The sequence below is a fragment of the Coccinella septempunctata genome, chromosome 2, assembly GCF_907165205.1.
Source record: "Coccinella septempunctata chromosome 2, icCocSept1.1, whole genome shotgun sequence".
Lineage (NCBI taxonomy): Eukaryota > Metazoa > Arthropoda > Insecta > Coleoptera > Coccinellidae > Coccinella > Coccinella septempunctata.
Window position 1 is genome coordinate 33,194,955 of NC_058190.1, and position 12,105 is coordinate 33,207,059.

General features: G+C 34.0%; 2 protein-coding genes across 2 annotated transcripts in view; one reads left to right on the plus strand and one right to left on the minus strand.

The window, feature by feature from the left end:
• The first annotated feature begins 1,000 nt into the window (after window positions 1-1,000).
• The window catches only part of LOC123306734 (oxysterol-binding protein-related protein 9), a 56,652-nt gene continuing 45,547 nt past the window's right edge, over window positions 1,001-12,105 (plus strand). Inside the window, exons 1-3 of the mRNA XM_044888853.1 lie at window positions 1,001-1,182; window positions 8,429-8,629; window positions 9,143-9,244. Coding sequence (XP_044744788.1) covers window positions 1,084-1,182; window positions 8,429-8,629; window positions 9,143-9,244 — 402 coding nt within the window. The 5' untranslated portion in view covers window positions 1,001-1,083. The remainder of the gene's footprint in view (window positions 1,183-8,428; window positions 8,630-9,142; window positions 9,245-12,105) is intronic.
• Window positions 9,979-12,021, minus strand: LOC123306737 (adhesion G-protein coupled receptor D1-like). The gene is made up of 2 exons (XM_044888856.1): window positions 11,654-12,021; window positions 9,979-11,572 (listed from the first exon to the last, which is right to left on the minus strand). The coding sequence occupies exons 1-2, from the start codon at window positions 11,705-11,707 to the stop codon at window positions 10,208-10,210; spliced, it is 1,419 nt and encodes a 472-aa protein (XP_044744791.1). The 5' UTR covers window positions 11,708-12,021; the 3' UTR covers window positions 9,979-10,207.

The window sequence follows — 12,105 nt, forward strand, 5'->3', positions numbered from 1 at the left end:
CATTCATACAGTACGCAAGTAAATGACTCTTAGAATGTACCAGTAGAATATGCCCTTTCACATTAATATAATTCTTGGGAAAACTTCATTCTCATCTCATCCATAGATTTAACTGTTCAATTAATCTTTGATCTAATCCCAAATCTTAGTGAACTTTTGAATATAATAAAGCAATATTATTATACCAATAAATTGGGAACGGCACTGGTCAATTCGAAACCTCTTGTTCTCGAATCGCCAGATAGGGATCTACATATGCAAACAAAGATACATGAATACAATCTTTCTTTGGTAACATTTGGAAGTACCTTTGTTTGAGTATTTGTATTTCATTATTTGGGAGTTGATACTCAAAGGAATTACCAATTACATATTCAACTCTCTGAAATCATGGAGATTTAATGCTCAATAGTAACATCAGAGAGTAGGACCCTCAAATTTTATAATTTGATAAAGTACCTACTAATGACTAATCTTTCATTTAATAATAATACTAATTTTTCCATGTCCATGTGTTTTTACATTTTTATTGACTGAAATTTCTTCGGGATGGGTTAAGAACATGTTTATTCCATTTCAATAAAATTTGTCACTTGAAACTAAACGAAATATCAAACTAATAAGAATTTTCTTTCATTTAATTGTAGGTATGTAACAATTTTCTTCATATTCCTTTCTGCCAGGCTAGTACATGAATCATGAAATGCAATTATTCTTCATCTGCCTCCAGTGAACTCTAAAAGAAGGTCTTTGAGAGTTCACTGTCTGCCTCTGAGTCGTAGATAGAGAAAATTCTTCCATTCCTTCCTCTATCACAACCTTTACACTCTACAGTCTATGGAATACTTTAGAAGGCCTCTACGCTCTGAGTGTACGCAACCAACAAAACACCTGTAATGAAATCTATGAAATAATATGGTTGGTAAACCTGCCTAGCGCAATGTGACATTTTTGTCATTTATCTGTCAAAACAGTCAGCTTCACGTCAAATAGATTATGTTGTTCATTCAAATGTCAGTGTAATCCGGGTCAGTTATCTTTGCAATTATTTAGTTGACCGCTATGTTTTGAACAGAATTAGCTATGGAGGGTTCCCTCAGTAAATGGACAAATGTAATGAAGGGCTGGCAATACCGCTGGTTTGTTCTAGATGATAATTCCGGTCTACTTTCTTATTATACTGTGAGTATTACTTGTGTCAATATAATTAACCCCGCCAAGATTTAAGTCATACCGAAATATACATAAGTAAACAATGTGATCCAAGAACCGATAATTTCTATCCAATATTTCGCTCTTAGAGGTTCAATAATATAAGCATTTTTATGGCCTTGAAATTTAAATAAACGGGTTTTTTCAAATCTGATTTGTTCTTTGAACCCATCCAGAATAATTTGTGAGTATTCTATCAAACCTTTTCAACGAGTATTTTGATCGCATTTCTCATTTATAATCTGGTAGAGGTACTCAAATTTTGGTACGAATGAATTTCTCACTTTGTAAATATTTTCCGAGATGTTTTCAATAGTTTAATAGCTTGCAACTACAAAAAATAATCAGTAAAACAATGCCCTCGTTAAGTGAACCTTTCGTTATTAGGTAGGTAGTTACGTTGAATTTAGTCTGAAACTTGAAACTGTGTTTACTAAAAACCTGCGATAAAATTCGAGGAAAATTATCGAAGCATATAGGAAAACATTGGAAAACCGATTAGAACTCTTTTCAATGCCTTATCACTGTCTGATGGTGTTTCAAAAAATGTCGAGATTTGCTTATGGTTTGTATTAAAAATACTCTTGAGAAGATTAATCAATATTTCACCCTATCAGAGACTAGTCAGTACATATCTACTGCCGGACAAAATTGTTTTTGCTACGGAATTTTCATCTCTCGAAAAAATATCCTCATAATTAACAATTCAAAGGATTCAAATGTTGAATTGGTTTGGCCAGTACTTGATGAAAATCCATAATTGAACTTAAAACAGCTTATGCGATTTTCACGAAATGAGTTTTCTAACATCGACACGTATTTCGCTATCACAATAGCATCTTCAGGTGGGTGAAGGTAAACTTTTACCTTCGTATAATCTGTTTCAAGTGGATTCAAATCTGCAAAAAGAGGTGGCCATGCTATTGAATTCAATTGTCGTTTTCATTTATTCATTCCTTCTGGTCTTAATTGCATAATAGTAAACTTTCTTTGCTTAGTTGGAACAAAATTATATTGCATATCAAAATTATTAATTTAAATTCAATAATCTACCGCTGGTTAGATGACATCAAAGCAAAGGTTGGACGATGTTAGCACAGCCCTGTTAAGTGTTTAAGAGGGATGTGATGTTGGCATCAGTTGGCTCAAGATTGAGTAAATTGGAGAATTGAGAATTCAAGGGGAGGCCTACGCAAAGAGTGGATGCAAACAGGCTGTTGAAGAAGAAGAAAACATCCGTATAATTCAAACCGATATTGAGGCCTCTAATTGAATGGAATATCGTTTTCACTTCTGGAATATTCTCTACACCAAAAGTTTATTTCCTTCATACGCATTTTTCAAAATTTGGCGAATTACTGGTTGTTTTTTCTTCGTGAAGTTTTCTTTCCATACTGAAGCTCTTTATTGAGTTGAGATAGGGGAGTACAAACCATTATTTGTGAGTTTGTCATTTGTTCTTAACTCATATCATCGAGTATCAAAACTCATATTGGGGAAGGTTATTTTGTTAAGAGATCAGAGAAGGTTGACGTAACAAATTCCGGAAGTGATATTTTACAGGACAAGTAGGAACTGGAATCCTGTGAGTCTGTGAAATAACTTTTGGATCGTGTTAGTCATCGTTTAAGTTAGTTTTTTCTGCAGCCTTAACTCGAGCCTCACTTTCGGTACTGGTTTCCATTTTTTGCATTTGATGATATGAAAGGCGCAGAAATAATAATATATTACACGGTTCATGGTGTTGTCAAATCAGTTCACTAAGATACGCAAAATCGTCCTGAAAGTTGTATGTGAAAAAATCGAAAATAGCTAATTTCGGTACCAATTGTGTAAAGTTGAACCTCGAGTTGAACCAAACCTGATATCTAATCTGGAAATTGGTGACCTCACATCAATGATATTGTATGGGGAATATGGGGATGGTGGTGAAAAAGGTTGAAATATTCGGGAATCAAACCTCCAAACTAGACTAGTTTAGAGGTTTTTCACCTTTTTCACCACCATCCCGATACAATATGATTGTGTAAAGTGTTACTCTCGATTTAATAAATCATACCGAAAGTTTTATTTCCCGGACGGCTGCAGAAAGAAATATTTCAGAAATGTTTCATGTTAAAACAAGAGAGAAGATTTTCAGTTTTTCTCGTAATTTTTAGTTTCCGCGAAACAAGTTGATGTTTTAAATCTTCCGTGTTAATCCGCTATGTTATTTTTTCTTCGAGAACCAGAACTTTTTTCATTTCTAAACATTCTTATTTTCAAGACACTACGAGAATGCGTATATAAACCATCGTATAAAAATGGTCAATTGACAATCCCATCCTCGGTGAGAATGAATATTTTCCGCGATGAAAACTCTACAAAAGTGTTTTATAAATCCGTATCAGTTCCCGGTTTTTATCTAGAATTCCAGAAAAGTTGCGAAGAAGTCGCTTAATCGCAGGTTGCTACCACTCATAATTCTATTGTTCTTATTCGATTACAATTATCTCGTGACGTTGACAGTATTGACGTCATCAAACTATTCAGGCGAAATATTCTGTGTTACGGAAGAGCTTTTTTATAATTTAATTGAATTGCTCTTGTATCCTGAAGGGGAAACAAACTGATATTACGTTTATAAAGAATTCAATTCGATTAGTTCAACCATTTCATCCCCATAGCTTTAAAGGGTTGAAGAAAAAATCATAAATGACCAAATCATCCTTAGCAATAAAAGGTTTATTCGTTTCTGACACGAAAATGGAGGTTGTATGATAAACTTCTAATCACAGGAAAAGCTGTGTACCTAATTTGAAATCAAAACGTACCTGTTTGAGCATTTTAATTCTAAATAGTAAATTGCGGAGATATGAACATTGTGCATTGCTTTTTACCCGCTCTGTATGTGATATGTTTTTCCCTGTCCGTTCTGAAAAACGAGGGGTTGGCGTACTCCTTTTTATCATTTAAAAAAAAATTGGCCAATTAGGTTCCATGAAGTTTATAGGGAATAAACTAAATCTTCAATTTTTATCAGAGAACATTCGTTTGAAATTTATCGAATTCGATTTTTCACTGTTCACCCTGTTTTAGAGCACAAAACGAAAAATTATAATCGGTAACAAATCTTGATATCATAGCAATATTGGAGCCGAGTTGGAGCTTGCTACTCGAAGAATAAATAGGAATTTTATCTATTCTTGGAATTATTAAAAATTCTGAGCGCAAAGCTTCACTTTTCATTCAAGAATGTGAAAACAGCATACCAAAACATCAGGAGACCTAACCGAAAGCCATTTTTCATGAGAAATTTTCGGTGAATTTCCATCTGACGAGTTGAGTAGGACTCATTTAATTTAGTTCACGATGATGATATTCCCTCTGTTTTCATACCTTGTATTATTTCGGAGGATTTCAAGAATGGAATGAAGGAGAACAAGTGGAATTGAAAAACTTTGAAGAGGTCGCAGCCTTTAGAGGAATAAAGACTGGTACGGCATCTGTATACGGTAGGATATGATGAAAAATATGGGGGAAAAGGAAATTTGCATATTCAAGGACATACATACGTCGAAAAGTGTGGAATTCAAAGAGGATATAAAACGATTAGAATATGGCGGTGATGGTTCCAGTACATAAAAGTGGGGATATAAAGGATTACTGTAATTATAAAAGGGATGAACTGAAATTTATGAAGCTATATCGGAGAATAGTAGACTGAGAAGATGTGCAGAAAATACATAAGATGAAGCTCAGAGTGGATTTATGGAGGAGAAAATTGTGCGAGACCACATTTTCACTGTGAGGTAGATCATTGATAAGATCAAGAGAAGTGTAAAGAGAGCTTACTTTATCTTTGTGGATATGGTGAAGGCGTTTGATAGAGTAAGAAGAACAAAATTGTGGGAAAAATTGTAGAAGAGAGTAGTTAATAATAAATAATAAGTTTAGTGGAATCTATCAAGAACAGAGAAAATTTGAACTGAGTCTTCTACGAGGAGCAGGGTGGAGTGATTAGCCCAGCATTGTTTGTATTGTTTTTGGATGATATAATCTGGAAATCAAACGAAAAGACTGAAAAATTAACAATTTAATATAAATTTAAATATCACAATGTGCCTTTCAGGACAACATTGTGTTAATGACAGCCAGGGGCGGATCCAGGATTCGATTTGGGGGAGGGGGCACAACCTTCCCCCCTCCCCTATCCCCATCTCTCACCAACCTAAAATTTTCTATTCTTATCTGAAAAAATACTTTTTTATGGTAATGCACGAACATCTTTAGGCTTCTTCTGTTGTCAAGATAAAGTGAAAAAAAAACGGTTATCAGTCCATAAGAGAAGTAATAATACGAAAATATAAAACAAAATATGTAGTCGCATTCAGAGACGGGTTCAGATCTCCCAGATTCGAGTTTTGGTGAACTATTCGAATCCACTGAGGTAAATTTTCGGAAATAGGTTTGAAAATCATATGAAAATTCAGTGCAAGCGAGGTAAGAATTTTTGGTCTTGGGGGGGCACTTGCCCCCTGTGCCCCCCCTGGATCCGCTACTGATGACAGGAACTATAGGGATTATACTCATAATGAAGTATGTAGTTCTACCTTTGTTTGAATACTCCGGTATTCTACTAAAATTGTCGATAATTCGAAATTGTCCCAGTAATAAGTAGTGTCGAAATAGTTATTTACTCTATAATATTTGCGTGCGGGAAAAACCCCTGCTAATCCATTCCCGCACGCAAATGCTTTTAGCTTGTAGAAAAAAGAGTTTTTCATAAATTCTTATTATCTGAGTACTTAAGTACTATATTTTGATTGATTCTCACTCTGTCCAATTCTGGAGTACATGGTGTCCCAGATTCGATGCATCTCGAGAACTATATAACACTCGGAGAAAAATCTTCAAGGGTCTTTTTTTCGAAATACTTAATTAGATATCAGAAAACAGATAATAGAAATCTTGAAAGATAGATTCAAATATTTCGCTTTAATTGGTTTATGTTCCAAAAATTCCAAAAAAATTTTTCGGTGATTTTTATGTTTTATGTGATACTCGTAAAGAATCATAGAAATCAATTTCCATTGCAATCAATTTTTCAGTGCAATTTTAGTCGCAGATTTGTCGGAAAGAACCCTTTACCGGTTCTTCATCCGTTTCAAAGATATTTCTTTTTCCGACTTCTTTCTTGACATATGGGACACCTTATATATAAATATTTTTGTTTCAATCAGAGATTTAGTTCATATTGTGTCTATCGTGTAATCTTCTTCAATAAAGATAATATCGTTATCTGAAAATTTTAATTTCATGAAGAATACACATAAATTGCATCGAAACTTCGATAGAAACGCTACATAGAACAAACTCGAAAGAGCACCAAAGTAAGTCGAATATATAAGATTTATATACATATAAGGTGTCCCATGTAAAGAATAACGTCGAAAAACTATATTTTACTAAATTCAAATATCTTTGAAACGAGTGCTATTTTTGAAAAACCGACAAATCTACGAGTGAAAAACTGCATTGAAAAATATACGACTCTCCTCTATATCACTTAGAACATAAAAATTTACTGGAAAAAAATATTTTGAAATTTTTCTAATATGAACCAAGATAAAGCAAAATATTTGAAACAGTCATTTTTCAGAAACACCCTTTAACTCGAGATCGAAGTCTCTAAGCCTCTAAGGCCCGGTTGCTCATTTCGGGATTAAAGTTAATCCTAGATTAATTTTGACATTTTCGTTCAATTCTGTGGGGATAATCTAGGATCAACTTAAATCTAGGCTTAATCCTGAACTAAGCAACCGGGCTTAAGTCTTATAGTTCTGGAGATGCTCTCAGAGAGCATCGAATTGGGGACACCCTATAGAGCCCGTGTTCCTTTATTCTGTGAAGACGGGACTCCAACTGTACAATTGGTAATATTCGAAACCAAAGGTCAGTTTATTATATCATCCGTCACACTCCATTTAATTCCGTATTCATTGATTGTCATTAAAACGGACAACAACGGTTCATGCATGATGTAACGCTTTAAAAAATATCAACTTTCTCGCATCATTGATTCAACCATTAGTCATCAGTGGCGTACATCTGACTGCTCCTCTAAAATGTGGGATTGTCAGGTGAAATCAGTATCGCGAAAATAAGTGCTTAAATATCAAACGACATCTCCATCTCCAATGCCTCGGTAGTACCTGAACTTCAGCGGCCCAGCTACACAGGTGCTAGTCTATGAAGTGCACCGGGACCAACTGACAGGCGACAGCGACCAGGAAACCCTGCAGCTGAAAAAATTCATAGAAAATTTCGTGAACAAATAATTATGAATATTCCAGTATACCCAAAAAAATTTATTTCTACGCTACATTTAATACATTATAAGTTTGCTGATACGAATGGATATTGCAGCTGGAAAAAGATATTTCGAGATTAATTTTATATCGTTTAAGTTTAATTCCTTTATTACACTTCAAAAACATCAATCACTCTTGAGTTGTATGTCATGGATCACAAAATATATAAAAAAAATTCCATTTCAATAATTTTAACCATTTCATCCCTATAATGATTATGGGTTTCATAAAAACACCTCGTCGATGACTAAATTATTTTCAGCAACAAAAGGCACCTTTTGCCATTATCTAAAAAAAACTCAACTACTCTATCCCTCATAGAGGGCGCATGACAAACTACTCAATTATACAGGACGTTTCCAAATTAGACGTGAACCTTGGAGGAGGTGTTAGTATCACTCATTTGCTGTCGTTTGAGCCATATTTATTGATATCCAAAAATCAACAGTTTCCGAGATATCTGAGTTCTTGTGTTTTCAAAAAATGTCTCACCTTAATTCATTTTTCTTCATTTTTTTTACGTTGACCAAGTTTGATTTTAATTTTGGATTATTTTCATCAAATTAAAAATCAAAGTGTTTGATTCCAATTCGAACATAAAGGCAAAAATATTTCAATTTTGTTTCTCGTTAGTTTGACTTTGAATATTTCGCAGGCTCCTTAAATAGGTACATTGATCAGTTGGCAATTCAAAGTTTTTCTAACCTGAAGAATTCCAATTGCTATCTTGTCAGAATATTGATCTTCTAGTGAGATGAGAACAGCGAGGCCGATACCACTTACAGCATTTCTGTAAATTTGCATTTCTGTGCAGCAGATTAATCGTTATGAGCTGTTTTACACCAACCGTTCTTTTTTTTCAGTCGAAAGAGAAGATGATGCGAGGTGTAAGAAGAGGATGCGTAAGACTGAAAAATGCCATAATAGGAATAGACGATGAAGATGATAGTACATTCACCATAACTGTTGACCACAAAACATTCCATTTTCAAGCTAGAGACGCCGAAGAGAGGGAAAAATGGGTACAGGCTTTGGAGGACACCATTTTTAAACACGGAAGCAGGGTAAATATTTATTACACCCAAATCGATCATTTAACATAACATACGCTTTATTTTACATACAGTTTACTGTATACAACAATAAGGTAGAAACAAGTCATATGAATATCATACAAAATTAAAGAAATACCAACAGGTTGTACAAAAAATACACTCTATCAACCTGTTTTAAGACATTTAAGACCCATTTACACGGGGATGTTTTCTCTCCTCTTTTGGTCGAGAAATCGTATGCCATACATAAGTTGACATATTATATTTTCAATGTGTATCCCACAAATCACAAAATGAACACGTTTTGTTTTCTGATTTTCCCTCATTGCGTTAAGAAAACGAGGCTTCCTTCACCAGTGATGGTACTTTGAACGTCACTTTTTTCATATATAAAAGTACTATTAATATTATTATACTATTGTTTACGTTTTTCTTTCCCTGTATATTAGTTTCAGTTATTACGAGATTTATGTGTACTATGAGATCGTTTTATTTCACTCTACTAATTCTGTTAAATTTCAGATGAAGTGGGACACTAATCAACCACCACCTACGATCAAAGATTTTCAGTACAAAGTTACAGAAGCAGACGCATATCTTCAACTGATGATTGAACAAATAAAGGTAAGTTATACTATTTGAATAATTCTCCTTAGGGTAAACTTCGTAGAACTTCTGAGGTTGACAAAAATGAAAATAATCCTTTATTTATAGCATAAATTTATCTCATAATTCTCATATATCCCTTATCGAATCCTTCTTGAATTCGCAATATCTGGAGTAATAAGGAACAATGATTCGATTGATTAAAGATCAGTTAAACCAGTATTTTCTGCATTCGTCTTCTCAACACGATAATCAACATTGGATGAAATTATAACCCTTATCTCAAATATACCTTCAATATTTTGTATACAAATTTTCCATCTCATGTTATACTCATTACTTATTTATAGGGGAATAGATTGTACTGATAAAACGATATTGTCAATGCTTCTTTTAATTGGTAAAAATATTTGCATATGATAACAATATTGATATTGTTTTCTTGATTATTTGGCGATAACGTATTTTGGATCAATTAAAAAATTACAATAGTGGTTCATTGAATAAATCGAATGATGTTTCTGAACAATTTGACTCTTAACATTTGATAAATTCACATTTCGTAATTGTGCATTTGTTAAACTCGTGATGCTTAAGCTGCGGCTACATAACCCTCCGTTTTATCTCTTCCAAAATTGAAAGATATTGGATTAGATTGAATAATGAATAAAAAGTAGAACCACTGGCAAACCCAGTTTATCATTGAATTGTTGATGTGGAAGCAGCTTGATTTGAAAAATAGTTTTTTTTTTTCTCATTAAATTATCTTTACCATTCGTTTAATTTCTTCTAATTTCCCACAATGTTTGGATTCATGGACCGAATATGAATATAAACATTTTTATCGTTCTCGTCCCACGCATATCTTGATTCTCAAGATCAATTTACATAATAACTAACTAATTTCCATACAAACTGAAAGTGGAGTTAGATCAAATGGACAGTATAAGAATAAGTAAAAGAAGAGTTATCTCATTTCTTTCAAATGAATTCGTATAAACCGGATGGGGATAACTGGTGAATCACTGCAGGTGTTTCACGTCTCGAAGAAATTTCACTCTTTTCTTTGCCACAATTTGTCAATTTCTTCTTAAGAATTTCCCGATTACATCTATTCATAACGATGAATGCGAAGAACAGTACGAATCCTTGTAAAGATTGAGTGTAGATGAAAATATATGCGAATAATATGTTCGATGTCAAAATAGCTAACAGCGCTATGATCCAGCCTAAATCCAGTATCAAAAAAAGCGTAAACACCAATTTAGCCTCCCGTGATACGCCTCTTTTCTGGTGAGGATACCAAGCTCTAACACACATTATATTCCTAGTTATCAAAAAGAGTATAACGAAATTTATGATCAATGTTATAAACTGTGGAAGGCTGAACGTTAGGTAGGTCATAAATTTGCTATGATCGGGATCCCATATTGCCCTGACTGCTATTGGGATGGCTGAACTGATGTAAACTACGGTGGATATTTTCGCGATCGAATAGCTTTGGTCGCAGTATATGATTGTAACGTACCTTCTGTATTGTGTGAATGCAATCACTGACGTCCAGGCGAACTCCACCAAAGTGAAATATTGAAAAGTGAAACTCATTATTTTTGATGCGGTAACGTCCATCTCAAATCGACATATAATAATACTCAATATAATTTGTACGATGATCGAAATGCAGAAATGAATCAGGATTATGTTTCCTCTCTCCTCCCTCAGTTTTCTCGATATTGTCATGGTCAAAAAAATTAGGGAAAAAATCGACATTGTGAAGCTTACGTCCAGTATGGTTGAAAGTATGATATTTTTTTCTATAGATTCCAGAAGTTCGACTTGGTAAGTCTGTAAAACTGGGAAATACTTGAAATAGAATTTGAGGTGGTGTCTGCAACATCGTTTTTTCAATTCCGTATTGTTAGATGTACCGTACGATGTGAAAGGTTTCACGTTTGGTGAATGAATTTCTGTTTTCGATCCATCCTGGACCATTGAATTTTCACATAATTTGTTTTTCATCCGTTTCTTGACCTGACGCCTCCTCAAATTTCCTCGTGAAAAACATATTTCATAAGAAGTATTTCTCTCGCAAGTAACCTTCAAACAGTTAGATAATTTTTTATCCTCATATTTTTTCTGTTTCTCGAACGAGGAAGCTAATGTGATATTGATAGTGTGCTCAGTTTTACGAACAGGATTTTCGTTCCTTTTTACCTCGTGGTGTTTTATGCTACTGTTTCCCCTATAATATTCGTATGCTGCAACTGTTGCGCTTTCATCATTTCCGTTCACATTGATTTTGAATTGGTTTTTGGAGTTTTGGAGATGTATAACCCGTGAGTATACCTATAAAAAAGAATTCAAAGGAATTTATTAAATCATAACGATAACGATAAGTTTAATAAAATTGTGAAAGTTTCAACTTACGGTACATAGTGAATACGATAACAAAACTAAGGGGATAATCGGGTATTCGGTCATAACGTGTTGCTCTTTTACTGATTTAACACATTATGGTGAAGATAAAGATTCAATCAATTGAGCGTCGCCCTTATCTTCCGCATGACAAATCAACATGAAGCGTTTCGCATTTCCCCCTCTGGATAGGAATCTACAAAGTCGGGTTGATCATAAAAATTATATTTGGGCAGGGAAAATGTCAATGATCTTTTCATTGATATGTGATACCGTACGGGGAAATACAAACAGGGCTATTGAAGTTGAAATTCGATGCGTGGGTCGGACAGATCGTTTTATTAGGAGTAAAAATAAGTTCGTTCGGGTTTTTTCGAAAATTTAAGCTTTATTTTGGAAAATACATTTAATGTTCAAAATATTGTCCGTCGCTTAAAACTACTTTTTCCTATCTTTCTGATCCC

Bases quoted from the DNA above. Each gene is read 5' to 3' on its own strand.
- LOC123306737 (XM_044888856.1), bottom strand. From the start codon at position 11,707: ATGACCGAATACCCGATTATCCCCTTAGTTTTGTTATCGTATTCACTA. The intron at 11,573-11,653 runs GTAAGTTGAAAC...TCTTTTTTATAG, and splicing joins TATCGTATTCACTATGTACC to GTATACTCACGGGTTATACA.